Genomic DNA, 21,196 nt, shown 5'->3' with positions numbered 1-21,196 from the left:
GGGTCGGCAAGCGGCCGCCCCGACTGTCGCCTGCCCCGTGTCGTCGCTGCGCCGGCCTCGCCCCGCACGCGGGGACAGGTGCCCCGGCCGGGGTCTGCCGGGAAGATGGCGACCCCGGGCATGAGCTGGCAGCAGCACTATTACGGCGGCTCTGCGGCCGGGGCGGCCAAATTCGCGCCCTCCACGCCGGCCGCCACGCAGCTGGCCGGGCACAGCATGGACTACAGCCAGGACATGCACCTGAAGATGAGCAAGAAGATCGCCCAGCTCACCAAGGTACGGGGGTGCGGGGTTCGGGGCTCACCTGGCGCCGGGCGGAGGCAGCTAAGAGAAGCAACAGCCAGAGTTGCCTCATGGCCCCGCAAACTTGGGTGGAACGCTGGCCACCGAACTTGAGCTAGACCGCACCCCGCACCGACCGCGGCGTTTCCAGGGCTTGCACCCCATTGCCGACTAAGAGTAAACCAGCACTGAGCACCCGAGGGCTCACTTTCCGGGTTCCACGGTAGTAAATGGACTTTCCTGTTGCTCCCGTGCCTCTTGCCGAGGGCCGTATGAGGCACCGCGCTAAGAGTACCCGGTGAAGTACTGTACCGGTTTACCTAACATGACCCAGAATCCTCGGAGTTAATCGGTGTCTACTCCTGGTTCCCCACAGTTAACGGGAGGATAAACTTCTCGAGGTTATTCCGAGGACTGTAGGAGGATGAAACATACCTTGCGTGCCATTTTAGGGATTTAATGAGTCATTCCTTACTTATCCTGACATAATGTCAAATAAGGTTTATTAGATGAATCACACTGTGTTTGCATTTAGTAAATGTTTCATCTTTATCAGAAGACGGTTTTCAAGGAGCCCATAGATACATCACCTGCACGGTTTTCCAACCGTACTTGAGGGGGGTTTGTTAGCTCGTGAGCTCTTTTCCTAATTTAGTTAGTACTGATAATAAGGGGTGGATCCCTGGAGATATTACCAGCAGTACAGCGCTGCGTGGAAGTAAACGGATCTGTGGTTTCTGGAAGTCTCGCCATGACCACCTTCCGTAGAACTGTTGCAGTTTTGAAGAGGGAAAGGTGGACCTGAGGTTCACTGCTTGATCTCTAGAGATCTGGCTCAGTTCCAGAGCCCCATCGTCTAATTGTACTGAGTTTAAAGAGAGGAAAGGGGATGCGTGTGAAAGGGGAGGAATGAGAGGGTAAAAAACAGCAAAGAGTTGAGATTGAGGATACAAAGAAGGATACCAGAGAAGGAATAAAGAACAAAGAGATGCATGGAAGGACAGATTTAAAACAAACAAACAAAAACCACGTGATCATGACTTAAACCAAACAGAGCCACACCGCCTTTTGTGGAGTGTCTGTGTCTGTTCTAAGCACCATCTCAGAGATGCCGTTGTTACTATTTGCTTTTGTGAAGGATCTCAAACTCAGAATGGAACTTGTAGCATGTCACTATGGCCACTTGTGATCAGGGCATTTCCGCTGTTGGAGCTGAAAGCCAGGCCTCCTCAGGAGTTTGGTCTTCAGAATGCTGTGGTCATAGTGAGGCTCATGAATATTTGTTCTGTTTTCTGTTTTTTGTTTTCATTTTTTTTAAATGTTGTGTTCACAACAACCGTTTTCTTATTTTAGATTGTAACTCTTGGAGACTCTTGTAACAAACACTCCATAGGTTAGAAGCGGGTCTGTGTGGTATTTAATAAAAAGCTGTTTTTCTTCAGTAAACTTTCACCCTTTCTACTCAGACTTCAATTTCCTGTTCTGTTTTCAGGAAAGCAATTCAGCCGACTGGCACAGGTGGATATTAAGGGGAGATGATCGCATCTCTCACACCCGCAAATGTAATGAACCAGGTGCTGCTGCTGGCCCAGTGCTTTTGTGACTGCTGAGCGTGCCTGCATTCTGATTTCCTGTTTGTAGTTACTGTTTCTAATGCCCGTGCTGCAGAAGACATTTAATGCCCTGTGCTGGGGTTTCTCAGTGTAACACAGCTGACTCTTTAGATGGGGTAGTTCCTTGTTAGGGGGCTAGTCTATGCAATACGGAGATCCTTACCAGCATGCTTGCAAATTGTGGGCGCAAGTGGTATGTGCCTCTGCCCTGCATTTAGAAACAACAGTAGACAAGTCTGCAGACATTACCAAGTGTTCCCTGGGCAGGATAGTGTGGAGTCATGTTGGTTGGTAAGGACCGATTACCATGACATTGTACGGAAATGCCTAGGGCTTCCCCCACCCCTATTGTTGGCCTTTTTATTGCCCAAGATAAAACCCGAGTCTAATAACGGTCTAATAACAGAACTCCATTGCAGTCAATCTCACAAACTCTAAAATGCTGTGCTTCCTTGTTTATCATTTTAGAATTTGTTCAGTTTTGTAGTCACATATACTCCATGAACCTTACATCATGAGCGTGTATATTCAGGGATTACTAGATGTTAGACATTCCAGTGTAGCTGCTGTCTGAGATTGTCGGAAAGAGTTTGCTAATGTGTTCATATCAGTAGGAGGTAAATTAAATAGAACTGTGGTTGGAACTTGATTTTTGCTTTCATTTCAAGATAACGTGGAGGTAGCCATTAGACTAGGGACTTGGGCTAAAGAGGGATCTCTGCTGATAAAGTGCTTGCCCACGCAAACATGAGTACCTGTGCTTGATCCCAGGCGCTCACATAGAAAGGTTAGGTGCTGCAGCATGCATTCAGATCCCAGAGCTTGGGGAGCAGAAACAGCAAGTTTCAGGTTCAGTGAGAGACCCTGTCTCAAAGAATAAGATGGAGAGTGATTGAGAAAGACACCTGACATCATTCTCTGGCCTCCATGCATATACATATGTGTGAGTATACATACAAAGACATATACACATACACGCATATGTGCACACACATACCACACCACCACCACCAACACCACCACCACCAACAACAACAACAACTAAAAAATGAAATGGACTCTCCCCAGCATTAAAGAAGCAGCATAGTTAAGAATGTGTGCTGTTCTCATACACTAGAGTCAGAAAGCTGGCTCCACTACTTAGTCATAGTGTGACTTCAAGCAAGTCACTAGCCCTGGGCCTCGCTTTCCTAGGTGTAACTAACAGTAGGGGTCATGATACTTAGAGAGCTGTAATGACACATAGTGGGCTCTTTATTCAGGTTGTCACTGAAAATACTTATCATGTACCAACAAAGGATTAAGAAAACGTGGGTGGGATATTTAAACACTTTTAATGGAGTCTTTTAAATTTAACTTTAATATTTTTTTAAGACAGGGCCTCAGACTGACCCCAGGTACCAGTGCTCCAGAGTCCTGGGCTCGCAGAAGGGCTCTCTGTTCTGCGTTTGATAGCGTTATCGATTCTCTATTTATTTTGGAGGTTTTCTGCTCAGCTCTATTAACATCTGTATAGCAGATCTACTGAATAGCAAAGCTTCATGGCTTCACATTCTGATGTGCTGTTTGGGTCTTCAAGTCTTGCTCTCCAGAGATTGGACTAGCTCTGATAGGGTAAAGAAGAAGAGTATCTACTGTATAATGTACCTGGTGAGGCGTCTCTTTTTTCTCTCCATTTGGTCCCAGGGGTCACGCCCAGGACCATGGGCATGTTTGTGTGACTACTAGGCAAGCACTCGGCCCAGCATACTCTGCTGTATCCCCCAGCCCTTCAGCATATTAACTAATAAAAATCCTCACTGGGGGAATGTTTGCTCAGATTCTGTTTTCTAAGAACCCAGCAGGGCAGCCTTTTCCAGGTGAGAATAGCTACTCTTAGCGCCCATTTAATAAACAGGGATTTTACTAAGGGTTGGGGGGGGGGGAGTTTAACAGAGTGAGACAGAAGCAGAACACAGTCTCTGCCCGTAAGGCAGGAATATTTAGGTCATCTGTGTCAAGTTTTGCAAGGGAGTGCTGAATTGGTGGCGGACATGTTGTGGCATGTTTCTGAAATGCTAATGACTGACTTCAAGGCAAGGGCTCCCTCTCAGCTGAACGGATTCTGTTTGATTTGTAAGACCTTACTTCTGTACGTCTGTACTTGCCCTTATGATGATTCTTTAGAGTCTCATGTAGAAAAGCAGAACTTGGGAGAGGGAACCATGAAAAGCCTTGTCCCTTTGGCTTTGCCCCTCCCCCCATACATTTTGTCCCTTCAGATTTGCTTCTTAGTACTGGATCATTTTCGGCTAGAGATAGGCTTGGTTTTTCTAGTTGTCCTTAGATAATATAGATCAGTCTCTGGTCACTAGGCTACGGAAGTCTCAACTCTGCTTATTAAAATGTCCAGTGCTGACCATGCAATCTTGAGGGCAGATGCAGAGGTGAAGCCTCCTGTCCTCCTCCATCCCTTCAGCCCTGCTTCCTGCCAGGGGGAAGGTAGGCAACTGGGGAAGGGGTTTCATCAGCGTTTGTGCTTCTGTCCTGGTTTCTACTCTTCCCAGCCCTGGTCTCTGATCCCTCTGAAATGACACGGGGAAAGACACTAAGGGAAGAGCAGCTTTTCCAGCTCATCTTCACCTGTGGGTCCTCCACCTCCTGCCTCAGTTGCTTGAGATTTCCACTTTAACTTCCCTGACAATAAAAATGCGTCTTAGTTTTCACTAGTTGCTGGTTCCCTGCTCAACCTCTTGGGCCTGGCATTACCTTCATCTTTGTTTTGTTATGGTCTGTTCAAGCTCCAAATGTGCCTCTCGGCCGGACCCGGCAGCTCCATCCCAGCCTGCGGGGTCTCTTGCTCATAGGACTCTCATCTGGTTATGGGGAACACTCGTTCACCTCACAGACTGGATGTGGGACCGGTTCAGCCTTCTCTCTTAGGCTCACGTTTCTCCACCCAGCTTCTCATCCTGCTGATTGTTAGTGATGGATCTGGTACCCAGCCAAATGTTCTTCACCGTGCTTGATGTAAGTGGCAAGCAAGCTCTCCAAGTGTTTCCCTCAAAACTTTCTCCTCAGCCTCAGTGTGGGACAGTCATCTTTCCACAGACCCTTCTTCACTGTGGCTTCTCTAAGGAAGCCACTAGAACTCCTCTGTGATGGCCATAAAGCTGTTGTGACAATGGTTCACCTAGGGGGTAACCTACCTCAGCCATGCTTAACCTTTCTCTTTGTAAAGAGTGCTTTGACCATCTGTTGGCTAGTTTATTGTCTTTGGCTCTGAGTAGAAACTTCTGTTTCACTATCTTGCTATTTTAGCTCATGCCTCTTTAGGTCATTAAACTCTGGCACTCCTTATTCCACTCATCGCTTATAGTGTCTACTTGCAGAAGACAGAGAGTAAGCTGAAGCTAGTAATTAAAAGCTTTCTGTTTGGTCCTTTCCATCAAGGCCTTTTCTTCAGTAGGCAGCAGTGGCCTTTACACCTGGAGCTTCCCTGACGGCCCTGGTCCTTTGGGGGCTTCCTTACTCTGAAGGTTTATAATATTTGTTACCTTTATTTCTTATTTGATACTTAATGATGCAAATTTGTCAGTAGTGGTCATTGTTTTTAACATATGGGTATACCATCCCACTTATTTGATTGTTAGTTTATCAGCTATAGGAAATATAACTTTTGTTTCCTGTAACTTTAATATAGAAACTTTTCATGCACTATAACAGTCACTGAGTATTTATTGGGAAGGGGTGGTGGTATAATAGGAAAGTACTTTTATTGTGAAGTAGAGAAAGTCAGTATTTTTTGAGAAATTATATCTGTGGTTTTCCAGGGTTGGCTGAGTTAAAATATTCTCAGCTGTTTAAATATACACTGTCAGTTCATTAAAATTTTGGAAAGAATTATGAACTTAATTTTGATATAAGAATAAAAATATAAACTCTCTAAAATATAACATCATCTTTCAGAATGAATTTGATATTTTTATATCAAACATTTTTAAAAGGTTTTATGATGACTTGAAACTGCTTTTCTATATTCCAAGCCAGAATGTATTTATGTGGTGTGAAAACTAGTAAAAATTCAAAAACAATTCCATTTTCTCTTCATTAAATAAAACTAATTGTTTAGTTTTTATTACTTTTTGAGATTATAACGACGTCATTTCACCTTTTCCTCCTCCTCTCTCTAGCCCCTCACATGTACCCTCTTGCTCTTTTCTATTGAATGACGAATTTGTAGAGTCTTCCTGCTGGAAGATTAGTACCCCCAGCTCTCAGTATTCCTTAGTTGCCAAGGGTTGAGGCCTCCTGAGCTTTCCTGTCCCGTGTTAGCATGTTTATCGGCGTCATCTTGTTTGGGTCATATTTAGGCAGCTGTGTTGGGGAGACTCCCTGGGTGTGGCTACTCTGGCCTTTGCAGAAAACTCCATCCCACAGCAACCTTTTTGCTCCTCTGCTGCCTGTAGTCCTGACGCCCTCTCTTTTGCAGTGATTCCTAGCCATAGGCGCAGGAGTTGTTTTGTAGATGTTTCCGTTGAGACTGGGCTCCACGACTCTGCGTTTCGATTAGTTGTGGCTTCCTGTAATGGTCTGTCTGTTGCAAAGATGAGTTTCCTCATGGGGGTGAGGATGACACTTACCTGTGGGGATAGCATAGATGTTGAGAATGTACTTGGGGGTTATACCGGTTAAATACACTGATTCTCCTCCAAGATCATGACGTCACTAGCACTGAGTAGTTGGCTGGGTGTTCAGTCGCAGGCATGCCTCCCTCTTGTTGAGTCAGTCTGTAGTCTAATTAAAGAGCTGTTGGCTACCACCAAGGTGTGGGTGACACTACTGCACCTTAGAGCTATTATGCCATGCTGGCCATGGCTGTGGTTCATAGGCACCATAGCTGGCTGGGACGGTTGTTTGCTTCCCTCCCCTGGAAGCTCGCATGGAACCTTCTGGTACCATGAAAGCTAGCCCTCAGGGAGGAGGCTTTCAGGTCAGCTCCAGCTCGGATCCTCTGGGTGCTGTGTCCAAAGTACACCGTGTCTTCAGTGGAAGGGGTGTACCTTCCATCTCAGGGAGGCAACTGAGGTAACAGCTGTAGCCTATAATGTTTTGGGAGTCTCTCGTACAACCCACAAAAGAGGGTTTCTCATGCCTGGTGTTGAGGCTCTTGTTAGTTTGTCTGTGACTCTTGGAAATCTTGTCAACTTAGATGGGAAAATTTCATTTAACTATATACGTATATACAGACTCATGTATTAGATACTGCTGCATAATCATGTTCAGTTTTGTTTCTGAGCTATTGCTGTAAGTAGCCTCATGGCATAAACATCTGGCTGCTTCAGCTTAGTGCGAGCACACGCCAGATGCAGCCTCCTCCTTTATCCCTTGTTACACTGCAGCTCTGCCCTTGTCTTGTGCAGTAGCATGGATATAATCTTCTAGTCTTGCTGGGTGGATTGATTTCTGTGATTTTACTAATGCACACAAAAGCACGATACACAGGTGTAGTAGTGTGGCCCTGTAATTCTAACCTTTGTGAGCTGAGTCGGGAGGATCGTGATGAGTTTGAGGCCAACTTTAGTTACATAGTGAATTCCAGGCCAGTCTGGGCTCCATAACAAGTCCCTGTTTCAAAATTAAAGCCAATGAAAAACCACAATATCCTATTAGTTGTCCAAAACATTTTTAAGGGGAATGGTATGGTTGGAGCTGCCTTTTATAGTTAAAGGAAGCTCTAGACAGACATTGTAGACTCTGCATGCTTAAACCATTTACAGACATAAAAGCTGAGGATCCAAAATTATGGGAAAGTTATACAGACTGTCAGGATTTGAACTCAGTTTTCCAGATTCCATTCCATTTCATTCATGATATTTTGAGTTTTTATTGCCAGTGACTAAATTGCAGACTTACAAGATTGTTCATTGAATTGATTTAGAGGTGGCCTTGCTTGGTGTAGACATTACTCCTGTAGTCATTTTAATGTTTTTCTATTGGATGCTTGCTTAATTCTTGGAGGCTATGCACTAGAAAACTTCCAATTTTCTTTTATCACTTGATTTTTTTTGTTCTGTTTGCCTACAAAAACCTTGCATCCTCTTCTCCTTACCAATGCCTTAAGAAGTGGTATGAATGAAAATGATTAAGTTAGTATATGTGTTGAAGTAACCGGTTTAATCGGATTATGTCGGTTGCTGTTCTAAAATGATGACTATTTCTGAAAATTCTGGATGGCCTCCATTTGAGATGGGCATGAAGAGTAACCTGGGTCTGTAATGGCAGTTAGGTGCTGGGTGGCAGAGCGGACCTACTGACGAGATGCCGCTGTTTCCGTGAGATTTCAACAACGAAACAAAAATCCGTCTCTTCTCCATGAACATCCAAAAGAAGTCAGTATGCTGCTGCGAAGCGAGACTGATGCGCACAATGGGACTTGGCCCCGCACTGCTGGTTTTTCACTGTAGAAAGTCCCTATCCTTCAGATCCTTTGTGAATAAAAAGGACATTAAATAAATGTCATAGTTGGTGCACAGTGGGCCGTTTTGGAGGCAGACACCTGCAGGGAACATTTGTTAACTGAATTTAGGGTTGAAAAGGGAAACAGTGTTCCAAATGGTAGTTTGATGGAGGGTGGGGGATGTTGCCATCTGGTCCGTAGGCTTTTCTGTTTTAAGCCTATTTGAGCCACAGTAACTCTTTTAGCTTTACCTAGTAACCAAGTTGCTCTTTGAAATATTACACATTGAGTTTCTCTTACCCAGACAGAATGCTTGAATTTGAAATATTTTAGCTTCCCAAGAGCTTTATTTGTGTTTTTATTTGGCCATATTTGCATATACTTTACTGGCCAAACATCCCAACTTAGAAAGTCCAGAATGCCTCAGAACTCAAAATGTTAGAGTTACAGGACAGTCTTGAAAATGTTTTTAAGAGCTGGGCACAGTTCCATGTGCCTATAGGCTGAACTGTGAGTGGAAGTTAGGCAGGAGGAGTACTTGAACTCATGAATTCAAGAACAGTTGGAATATGTGTTAAGACCCCACAGGGAGAGGAAACAAACAAAATGCTGCTGGAATTTTGGAGTATTTCAAATTTCCCTGTTCAGATGAAAGATCTTCACTTTGTTCTGGAAAAATAGACCCTGCCTGCCAGTCACTTCATGTGTAACAGAATCGCCAACTTTGCAAGTGGGTGATTTACCAGGGTTTTTGGTATATTTAACATCTGAGACCAAAGCTGATATTGCAGAGTGTTTTCTTAGCTGTTGCTAAACTGCATCAACAAACAGTTGCCTTTTGTAGACCTGGAACTGATTATCACTGAGGCTTTCTTCTTTCCTACATTCCTGCTGAATGTATGCACTGTGCTGTTTCTCTTCGAAGGTCACTTTGATGTATACATGGAATCTCATAGCTCTAGTGCTTACAAAGAGGGACAAATAGGGTCAGTGGTCAACCGTGGCACCCCCGTGGGGGTTTTAGGGGCTGTGTTGTGTTTTAGGGGCTGTGTTGTTACAAGGCAGACGGCATTTCTAACATAGGGGCTGTGTTGTTACAAGGCAGACAGCATTTCTAACATAGGGGCTGTGTTGTTACAAGGCAGATAGCATTTCTAACAGCCCTTCAGAGTTGTTAGTCTGCATCTCCTATCTGTGTGTACCATGTCTGTATTGAAATTTAAAGGGGTTGGAAAAGAAAACATTTTGTCCAAAATTAGTTTACTAAATATGCTTGATAATTTTATTAAAATACTAGAATAATTTCTTATCTAATATTAGGGAATAAGTTGTTTTAGTTAACTGGAACTTACCTGGAGATTGATCATTGCCCACCTTCTAACATAATGTGTTTTAAAAACATTGTTCGTAAGTTAACTATGGTTCCTTGTCAGCCCCAAGTCATTATTATGATCCTTAATACAGGATATTAAGCCAAAGTTAATTTAATACCACTAAGCTAAGCCTAATTAGGCTAATCATGAATATCCAACCTGAGAACCCAGACTCCATGCAACCCAGGATAGCTATGCATGTGCCCCCCAAAAAACTCTCTTAAAACATGATGAGATTTTTTTCATTGTTGTGATTTTTTTTTAATTCCTTTACATAATTCTTGAGTGTGTGTTTACTGCTCTAAAGGTGGTGGGACCTGGGAGAATAAAACCTAAAAATTAGACAGACTAAAGGCTCGTGTAATAGCCATCTTTATTTGGAACATCAGATAACTTGTACTCTGAGCGTTGAGAAAGAGCTCATGAGTAAGGTTCTCATGAGTTCAAGCTGTATATAGTCACAGGGACAAGCTGCATGTGACAAAACCATGTTTTCCCATAGAGGCATTTTAACAAATGACAGTAGCCAGTTGTAATGAGCAACCTGAAGTAAACCCCCTCCTCTCCGCTGCACCTGGGAGAGCATGGAAGCACATTCCAAGAACAATTAGGTGCTTTTGAAGAAACTGAAGTCACAAGACTCTTGCCTTGCTTTCTTGGAGTTTTCTCACAATCACTCAGAGTTCTCCTCACAGGACTCCGTGCTTGGACTGTCTTCCGACAAGTCTGAGCCTCATAGATGCTGACATGTTTCAGTGTCAGAAGGCTGGGCCCTGGAATATATTTTGCTCATTCCCTTTTTATTTGGCATTTCTCACTTATCAATGGAGCTCAAAACTGAATACGGAAATTTCCTACCATGGCCTTTTCAGTTGCATAGACATTGCCTGTTGTGGGGAGTGGGCATTTATAGGTACAGACTGAGTATCTCCAACCTCAGATACTGGAGACTAGAGGTCTCTTATTTTGAACTGTTTTAGATTTTGGAGTATTTACATGTATGCAGAGATGGGACACAAACTTTAACACGAAACAAACTTGTGTTTGATACGCACCCAGACTCAGTAATGGCAAGTTTTTGAGGTGTTTTTGGTACATCTGCATTTTGACTGTGACCTATCACATGAAGTCAAGTTTGAAATGTAGCAGCCTTACTCAGTGCCCAGAAAGCTTCAGCTTTGGACTTTTGCATTGGAAACGCTTAGCCAATATTTGTGTCCGTCACCTGGCTTAAGCTTGACCTCAACAAGATCCAATTTCTTTCCGAAAAGATTTTGTGATTAAATACAGCATAGGATTCTTATTCTTAGACGTTAAATGTCAGCCAAGTGTTGTGATTGGGGGATACACTTCAGTGTGAGTTTGTGTGTGTTTAATGATCTACTACATGAAAGGGGATAACAAGACTGAAGTGGAATTCAGAGGTACATGTGTTTATAAAATTTATTCAATGTCTTCATAAACCCTGAACTAAGCACTATTAATTACTTATTTCTATGACTTTTACTATCCCATATTAGATTGTGTTTTTTTCTGAATTTTTTATTTGATGGAGAAAATGTAATAGGAATATGCTGATCACATATATCATAAATTTATTAATAAATTATGACAAATTCTGCATATACTACTATGGACAATTTTTTTCTATTTGATTTGGTTCTTATTTGGTAAGAGTTATGTAGATCCTCTCCCCAGGCAAAGAACCTTTGCTTCTTAAATTCTTCCTTAATAAGGTTTTGATGCTCTGGTTAGTGCATTTGGTGGTTACAAATCTCTATGGTATGTTTGGCCAGGAAGTAGGAGGAATGGAGGTAAACCTGGGAGCCTGGGCCTAGATTACGTGTGTGAGATCTGGATTTCCGTGAGCAGGCCAGAGACCCTCTAGGAAAGCCTCAGCAGTGTTCATGAGAGGGCCAGAGCCCTGCTTCCCTCGGCTCTACTTGAGTATGTCTTATGACTTCCGGATGTGCTGCCTTTCAGTAAACGTTTTCACCTCTCTGCACCTCCGTTATAAACTGACAATAGCAGAGCCTACTGCACGGTTATTGCAAAGGTCAACTGAGATGATTTATGTAGACGAGAGGCGGTCAATAAATGTCAGACCCTGTGTGCTCCAGCCCTTTCCCTCCAGGCTGAGCCTCTGCCAACACTGCCTCTAACACAAAGTCTGTTTTGCCCAGGGTCTCTGGGAAACAGGGATGTTTTGCATTGTTGGGGACCGTAGCTAAAAGCAAAGCTGAGGCGCGATGAACTTCCGGTCGGTTCTCATTATTCAAAGCAGCTCACATTCCATGCTCTGTGTTCTCTGGCAAATTGGAATGAGGTTGGTGACAGCCCCTTGGTCTGTCATGTCCTCAGCAGGTCAGCTCATGGATGCCTTTGTTTATGTCTGCCTGGAACACTGCGCATTGTTGGTTCATTGACACTGAATTCACTGTGTGATTCATGCCCAAATGGAGCTTACCTAACACACCGTGAGTGTTAGATTTGGAGTTACGTACACATTTTAGCAGGAAGGTAAATTCACACGTAGGAAGTTCTGTGGGTTCAAAAGATAGGCTACATCCAAAAACAGGCAGAATTTTGCATCTACTTAACCCTGGCTCTGGCTTTCAGCTGTTGGTATGGGCCTGTGTGACTGGGTCTGTTATTACCACCCTGAACACCCTGCTATTATTGCAACTGTGGCTCTTGTTATTTCCCCAAACACTTGGTGCTGAGACAATGGAAGGGCTCAAGGAGGCAAGAGTGTTCATGTTCTGTGTGAGTTGCCCGTCATCTGGCCCAGGCTACAGTCAGAAGTATGCTCTAAAATTACATTCAGATCTGCCACCTGCATGTTAATCGTATCTGCCACATTGCCCTGTGTCAGAAAGTGACACAATGTGTAATTCATTTCAAAACACAGAGAGAGGGTCAGTGAGATGGTTCGGAGGATAAGAGTATTTGCTGCCAAGCCTGGTAACCTGAGTTTGATTCCCGGAACCCACATGGTGGAAGAAAAGAAACCAGTCCTGCAGGTTGTGCACACTTGTGCACATGGTGTGTGACCTCCCTACACTCGCACACATAAAAAAGTGACCGTTAAATTAAAAGACAAACCCAGCGAAAACTTTAGCACTGCTGTGCCCTTTTAGCTTTATTTAAATAAAGCCACGTCTTTTGTGTTCATCATTTGCTTAGAATTGATTTGCAGTTGCTTCCTTCCTGGTGTACTCCGCCAGTGTGCCAGATGGTGTGTTAGAAGTCTTTGTGGGTGTATAAAGACAGACACCTAGAAGTCTGTAGGTTGAGTCTGTCACACACTTGATTGAATGTTTTATGGACTAAATTTTTGTGATAGATAGGAAACTTAAAAAAAAAGACAAGTCAAGTCTAGAATGTCTTAGGCTTATGGTTTTAATCTCTCTCCATGCAGCTGTCTTCTTAAATTATCTAGGATGGGTACCACTTTCTTTTGTCTAGGGCAGAACCCTGGCCCCCTTTCACAGTTGGCAGCGTTCTACACTGAACTAAGTCCCTGGTCAGCCCTTTTGGTGTTTTTAATAGTAGCATGTGTTTCTTTCTGTCTTCTCTTTCTGATCCCAGTTACCTTGTGTGTTTAAACAACACTGCAGAGGGCTGGAGAGAGGGCTCAGTGAGTAAAGGCATTTGCTGCCAAGTCCGACAACCTGTGTTCAGGCTCAGAAACCTCATGATAGAATGAGAGAACTGACACCCGTAAGTGTCCTCTGATGCCCACACATATGCTATGGCATCGGTACCCACACCCACATATATCCACACATGAAATAAGTAAATAAATGTTATAAAAATTTTAAAAAATCACTGATGAGGAGACATGTTATATGTGTGAACACACATACATACATATTCAAAATATACTGATGAAAGACTTCAGATCAGAAAACTGTGCTAATTAAGAGTTAAGAAAATCAGCTGACCTGAAATAAATAATAATCTCCCTAGAAGCCAAGCCCCTTGCCTTAATGTTAGACTTTCTTTAGAAGCATGCATACCCTGAACCTCTGACTCTAAGCTACTGTTACTATCTGCTCTATTTTTATTTAACTGCGGAGAGTTTTACAAAAAATCTATTTCTGATGGCAGAATAGTTCCTCCCAAGAAAAGAGATAACAGCTCCATCCTCATCTCAGAAATCTGTGAGTGTGGATCATCGTTTCCAGATGTGATTAAGAAACTTGCTACGGGTGATTACCCTTGATTATTCTGTTGGGGAAGAAGAATCTCAAGATACTCTCTCAGTGAAAGAGGGAGATGAAGAGGCAGTGGCTGGGCATGTAGAAATGTTGACTAGTCTCTGTTGGTTATGAAGCGGGAAGCGGAGAGCACAAACCAAGGACTGTAGGTGCCTTCTAAAAATATGGAAAAGACAAGGAAAGAAGTGTGTGAGCATCCATATTTTAGCCCAGTAAAACTTCAGATCCCTGAGCTGCAAAGTTTTAAGATGAGCAGCTTTAGGTTGTGTTGAAGCCATTGGCTTTGTGGCTGATTATTACAGTAGTTATAGGAAATCAGTGCCAGGACTTACATGTAGTTTTGTTTGGTCAGTTGGTTTTGCTGAATTCTCTGATGGTGCTGTGTTTGGATATTTTTTCCACTGTGCTTTATACATATTGAGGGAGATGAGGCCTTCTACTCTACTGAAACTAGCAACGCTAGCAGACTGAACATATTTATCTCAGCAGAAACTTGTGTCTTTCTCTCTCCTCTCTCTCTCTCTCTCTCTCTCTCTCTCTCTCTCTCTCTCTCTCTCTCTCTTTCTCCCTCCCTCTTTCCCTCCCTCCCTCCATCTTTCCTTTTTTAATGCCGTATTTTTTTTTCAGATTTAACTTTTTATTGATTCTTTGTGGAATTCACATCATGCATCTCGAGCCCATTCTTCTCCCTGTCCCTTCCCATTAGGCCTCTACCCATGCAACCCCTGCCCTAGGATAAAACAAAATAAAATTAGAAAGAAAAGAGAAAAAAAGAAAGAGGAAACATCTGGTTGTGCAAGCTGTAGTGTGTGACACAGTGAGCCACACCATTCTTTGGTCCATTTATTGTTACTTGCAAGTGTTCATTGCTACAAGTCATTGGTCTGATTTGAAGTCTCTGGTTTTTGTTACATCATCAATACCGGGCCCTCACTGGGACTCCTCTTGCATATCCTATTGTTGTCCTGTGTTATGGAGATCTTTTAACTTTGGGTCTGCAAGACCAGACCGTTCATGTGCTCCAGCAGATCATAGATGGGTGGATGATTGGATGGGCTGACTCATAGCTCTGGTTCAGGGTCTGGGTATTGCTGGGTTATTCAGCCTGCCAGCTCTCCTTCATCCTCAACACTGGGGTTAACTCTCCAGAACTGCCCTGGCTAGGTCACTCTATGAGAAGGAGTGTCTCACAGCAAGCAGGGGCAGGGCTGATTTCTCCTGCTCATGTCCTCAGATTGACTCACCCATACCTGCACCACCAGGGCCAGCTCTACTGTGTTGCCCAGGCAAGGTATAGGGGCCACTGTGCCAAAGGCTGCAGATCATGAGAGGCAGGGCCAGCTCTCTTGCTCTAGTGACTGCAGGGATGGTTCTTTCATCTGTAGTGAGCTTTCTTGTCAGACTATATTTGAACTGCCAGCAAATAATGACCCAGAGACTTATTATTAATTATGAAAGCTTGGCCTTTAGCTCAGGCTTGTCTCAACTAGCTCTTATACCTTAAATTAACCCATATTTTAAAATCTGTGTTCTGCCATATAGTGTTACCTCTCTTCCATTTTGTACCTCCTGTCTTCTCTACATCTCTGGCTGGTGACTCTGCCTTTCTTCTTCCCAGAGTCTTCTCTGTCTGCCAAACATCTTCCTGCCTAGCTGTTGGTCATTCAGCTCTTTAATAAACCGATCAGAAGTTGCCTTGTCAAAGACACATCTTCATAGTGTTAACAAATATTCTGCAGCACCCACCTACCACAGGCCTCGAGGGACATGGAGCAGGGGGCTTCTCTCCTTTGCCCACACCACCATATAGCAGGTGAGGGGCAGGGCCCAGTGTCTCACACTTAGGCCGGCTCACCCATGCCTCCATTAATGGGATCATCTCTACCTTGCTGGCCAAGTGAGATGCAGGGCCCATGTTCTCTAGTTCCGCATCTGGTAAGGGGCAGGGGCAGGTTCTTGTCTACCACAGGTGGCAAGGGGCAAGGGGGGAGGGCATCTTCCCCCCTCCTCTACCACATGGCGTACAAGGGGCACAGGGCCAGCTCTCCAACTCTCACAACCTCAGGGCAAACTCACCTGTGTTCCCACCAGCAGGCAGGATTGACACTACTGTGGTGCCTGGGTGAGGTGCAGGGCCTGCTCTCCTGAGTACTGTAGTCGAGGAGGGGCGGGAGGCAGGGTATCTCTCTGGACACATACTACATGACCCACACCATCACCAGCAGGGTCAGGTGTCATTCTTTCTTTAAGAGAGCTTTCTCCTTAGCTGTCATGAATACTTGTTGTTTCTCTCTATCTCAAGTAGATCCTCTTGATAACACATTGAGATCAAGGAAGGAAATTGGAAAGCTGATAATAGTGATATTGGTGAGAAATTTTGAGACCTTAAAATGGTGGCAAAGAAAGAGGAAATTTGAGAAATAGTTGAGAGTTCAGCATGTCAGGACTTTGTGACAGTTTGTTGTAGAGGAAGATTGAGATGGACAGGTCTGTTGCATATTAGGTACTTAAATATTTGATGAATGAAGGAGAGAATTGACTTTATAGGTACTATTAATAGAGGTAGCAGTAAGAAGGATATGTATTAGTTATCTACTGTAAGGTAGCAAATTATCCCAGAAACTGAGCAGCTTAAAGTAATAAACATTTACTTTTGCACACTAATTCTAGGGTTTTGTTCCATAGATGTTATTTAGCTGGCTTGTTCTGGGTCAGTACCTCTCATGAAGTTGGTCAGGGCTGTAGATACTATAGAGTTGACTGTAGCAGAATTTCTTACAGACGAGTTAATTTATATGGCTTCATTCTGTGTGGTTCTGAGAACAACCTAAGCTAGTCATGCATTTGCTTTCAAATGAGTGGATTTATTAAGTTGAGGGAGTCTGTGTAGGTGTCCAAGCAGGGAGGCAAGCCAAGTCACACAAAGAGGTAAGAATGAGAACCTGGTACAGCTTGACTTTGTCAACCTGGCCAGACTCTGGGTCAGTCTAATAGTAGTCAGTTTGTTCCCAGTGTATTTAATCCCAGAATAATTAGGAAAAACGTTTCCTGGTATAATATATTCCCCACTTCACAAAGAAGTGTAATTACATTGAAACTCAATTCAGGGTACATGTCATTTCCTACCAGAAGATGAGTTCTAGAGATACACTACCTGTCCTAGCTTAGGGGCCTAAGAGTCTGGCCTGGTCTTGGTCATAGTTAGCTTAGAAGTTGTTTGGGTTATTAGCCACTTCTGGTCCTGGTTGTAGAAGCTTGGGGGAGCCTGTGGTTGTTAGGGTCATTTAGATCACTAGCCCACTTGTGGTTTTGGTTGTTAGAGCTTGATATGGCCTAACCCAAGAGGTAGCACAAAGCACCAGTCTGTTAATCGCTAGATGGAAGAACAGGTTATTGATCATTCTTGGAAAGAGAATCCGGTGTGCTGAACATTCTAGGTTTGTCTGGAGATCTGTGGCTCAAAGATGTTCATGCAATGCCCCCAACATCATAAACAAGAGTAAAGATTTAAGTAGCAAGGAACAGATAGAGAAAAGCAGCAGGTAGTTAAACTCCATTCGAACAGGAGTCTACAATAGAGGACCAGCAGAAATGATTGAGATATGACTAGAGTAGCCTGATTGAGATATCAAACAGAAGTAACATCATCATATTGGGGATTGTAGAAACCCAGTAGAAATGACTGGAGAAGTTGAGGCAATCACCTGGCATTCCTGATTGAGCTCTCTCTGCATAGATGAGTTTCCCATGGCTGAACTTCTGACTTCCCATTCCCATTGCAGACATTTCATGGCATGGAATAAGCAATAATAACTTCTGTTAGAAATGGATTACCTTCTAGTTTTCAAGGGCACATTGTTTTCCATATTGGACTGTTTTTCCTGTTCTCTTTCCTCCCTGTGACAGGATCAGGGAATCCAGTCCTGCACAAGGAGTGTTGGAGGACACTGAGATGAACGTGTGAATCTGAGATGTGAGGATAAACTCTGTTTCCAGAGACAGTTTCGTGGTGAACTTAAACAGCAGGAGGCAATTTACCAACACATTGTATATTATAGGCTGTGAGCATAAAACTTTAAATCTTGAATGAATTTCTTCTTAGCAAGTAATTTAGGGCAGGGGCCAGGGGCAAACAAGATGAAAACAATAATCTCTTTACAACATAATGATAAATAACATATTATTCATTGCCTTTGGTATGTTTCCTGATTACAGCGACCAGCCATTTTACAACGGAGGAGGCAACTACACAAATATTTGCATTTCTCTGCAATTTTGTGAAAAGGGCTATTGTTTTTCATGTTGATGGAGAAAAGGGGTCAGGATTACTCCAGAACCTGAGTTTGCTTGATAAGTGCAAAAAATGAACTGCTTTAAAGAACACTAACGAGCTCGGCTTCTCTACCTAGGGACTGAAACAGACTTTCCTTTGGCCCTCCAGCTCACAAATCATGACGCAGAGATGTCTCATTAATTATGAAAGATCAGCTTTACCTTAGGCTTGTCCCACTAGCTCTTAAGAACGCATTTGTTTTAACCTATGTAATTTCATGTGGCTTATTACCTCATTTCTCCATAGTGCCCATGCTGCTTCCTCAGCATCCGGTTGGTGATTGGTGACTCGACCCTCCTAGATTCCTCCTCCTCTTCCTTTCTCTCTCTGGGAAACTTGCCTGTATCTTTTGCCTAGCTATTGGCCATTCAGCTTTTTATTATGCCAATGACAGAAACATATCTTCACCAAGTATACATCCCACAATATTTTCTACTTTTTTGTCTAAATAAAAAAGGTTTTTAACTCTAACATAGTAAAACTATATACAGTAAGAACAATTGTCAGGTGACTTTTATTTTCACTGTTTTTTGTCTATGTGTTTTTGGCATTTTTGGAGATATTGTGTTTTATCAATTCTATCTTATTGAGTCCAAAGTTTTACACCTAAACCATTTTCTATCATAACTTGTATTTCCTTCTTAAAAACATCTTTTCAGACCTTAAAACATCTTCCCCTCTCCTCTATTTTGATAAGTAACTAAAGCTTTTATGTTTCTTAACCTTATAAACTTTACAATAATAGTTTCATCTTTTTATGAAGTAGATTGGTGCTGCCAGGAGCACACATCTCTCACTGTCATGACAAGCCTTAGGTTATTAAGCATCTTAAATGCCATATTCTGTAGGTCTTTGAAGTGTTCAAAGATCACCCACCTCTCTATCTAAAATGTAACATGACTACAAGTTTGGTTTTTTATAGATGACTAACTACTAATCTGCATTTCTCAATTATCATTTACAGTTTATAGTAATAGCTTTCAAAAACCAGAACTTTATATTTTTAAATGGACTGCATAGGTACAATACCTTAAACAACAGTAGAATCATATATACAGTAAAACAAAAATAACCTTAAATTTGTATCAATATTCAAAAATCTATACCAATGTAAATCTTTTGAGATGAATAGTTGTCTTTTTATCCTATATTCCTATATTCCCACTAAATGATGACAAACATCCATAACCCACTTAATGACAAAAATCACCCACTCCACCTTTTGGAAATGTGAGTGTTGTGTTCTGTAGACTGCTTCCTGTTGTCTGGGAGCAACAGCATTCCCAGGGTACCTTGAGGAAATTGAGATAATGGCCAATTCCTAAGAAAACTAGTTATAACATATGTTATTTAGTCTCTGTGTAATGGGAAAGTATAAGGCTTACGAGAAGTCCTGGCTAGAATAGTCTGTGAGGCCAGACCATCTCCTTGAAGTTGCTCTGAACACAGGACATAGGATGCTGCAACAGAGGCACTCTGAAAGGCTGGGTCACCCACTTTCATTGGAGTCTGGTCCCCTTGCTCTGAAAACACACAAAGTTTGAAAGTAATACATATCTACATTAGTACAAATATGGAAGTTCATCATATACAAGCCAGCTAAAGATGATTTTTGTTTTATGTTGAACAGTTAAAAAGACATATGTCGACTTTGTAAGTTTGTTTGGACTGTATAACCTCTATCCATGCCATATGAAAGGATGGCATGTAATAATAAGTCATGAGGACTCTGTAGCCAACAAAATGTATCATGTCTCATTCAGTCTCAGAGCTGTCCCCATGTGAAGGGGTCAGCATATACCTCACCTATCATATAGTTTTACTAAGTTTATTTCTTTATGTCTGTAGCCAAGATTTCAGCGAGTCTCCCCCAATCAAATCTGGCCCCTATTAGTTTTGAAGGAATCCACAGCCTTTCATTTTCTGTGGAAACAAGAGCATAACCTTTCCTTAATGCAATACATTTTCTGAATTTCATTTTAAAGTTAAGATATCCCTAAAATATCTAAGCTGGTTTAATTCACCAGTCTTTTTAGTGTCCCCTGTCTCTCGACAACTATCATTTGCTTATCAGCATTCAAAAATTTAAATGTCAACAAAACACCATTCAGGATCCAGACTCCCTATGTACTTCCCAACTTTATATGGTTTATTCTTTTTATATTATTTTACTCTTTCTTTAGACTTTACTTAATCATTTTTAAACTATTTTTTCCTATGACTGTCTATACCCATTTCTTTTTTTCTTAAGTACCTACACACACAGTAGCCTATTTAAAGTCTTTTTTAGTCTGGTTCTATTATACTGTATACCTGTTATAAATTGAGACTGCTTGTTTGTTCCTGGCTGCCCAGACCTGAATAATCACAGAGAAACTAAATTAATTACAACACTGCTTGGCCTATTAGTACAGGCTTCTTACTAACTCTTACATCTTAAATTAACCCACTTCTATTAATCAATATATCACTACGAGGCTGTGGCCTACCAGTAAGTTTCAGTTTGTGTCTTCTTTAGCGGCTACACAGTGTCTGAACAGGAACTTTTCTGGTAAGCCACAGCCTCATAGTGATAAACAGATTAATAGAAATGGGTTAGTTTAAGATGTAAGAGCTAGCTAAGAATATGCCTAAGCTACTGGCCAAGCAGCGTTGTAATTAATATAGTTTTGTGTGATTATTCATGTCTGGGTGGTGGGATATGAACAGGCAGTCTCCTTTTACAACCTGTAGTGTTCTTTGACAGCATGAGCCAAACTTTAAGATGTTAAGCAACAGCTAGTCCGTCTACCATGGGACTCTGGAGTTTTAGAAGGAGGTTTACTGTGTGGAAATTCGGGCTCACAGCTCTGTAAATGTTGGGCAGCAGCTCAAAAATCATAGATATTTGTCAAACACTGACACACACTGAAGTTTTACAGCAAGATTGTGAT

At 42.5% G+C, this 21,196-nt stretch overlaps 1 protein-coding gene across 8 annotated transcripts in view; it reads left to right on the top strand.

Annotated features, from left to right (window-relative positions):
- Positions 1-6: 6 nt before the first annotated feature.
- The window catches only part of Fam184a (family with sequence similarity 184 member A), a 121,870-nt gene continuing 100,680 nt past the window's right edge, over positions 7-21,196 (top strand). For 7 of the 8 annotated variants that reach the window (XM_013352424.2, XM_013352422.2, XM_013352423.2 and 4 more), the window contains exon 1: positions 7-276. In XM_013352424.2, the coding sequence (XP_013207878.1) occupies positions 106-276 (171 nt within the window). In that variant the 5' untranslated portion in view covers positions 7-105. The remainder of the gene's footprint in view (positions 277-21,196) is intronic. The other variant, XM_005363629.2, reaches the window with a different exon arrangement.

This window comes from Microtus ochrogaster, linkage group LG9, assembly GCF_000317375.1.
Source record: "Microtus ochrogaster isolate Prairie Vole_2 linkage group LG9, MicOch1.0, whole genome shotgun sequence".
Classification (NCBI taxonomy): domain Eukaryota; kingdom Metazoa; phylum Chordata; class Mammalia; order Rodentia; family Cricetidae; genus Microtus; species Microtus ochrogaster.
Note: the sequence above shows the minus strand (reverse complement) of the source record. Positions and strands in the feature narration are given on the sequence as shown.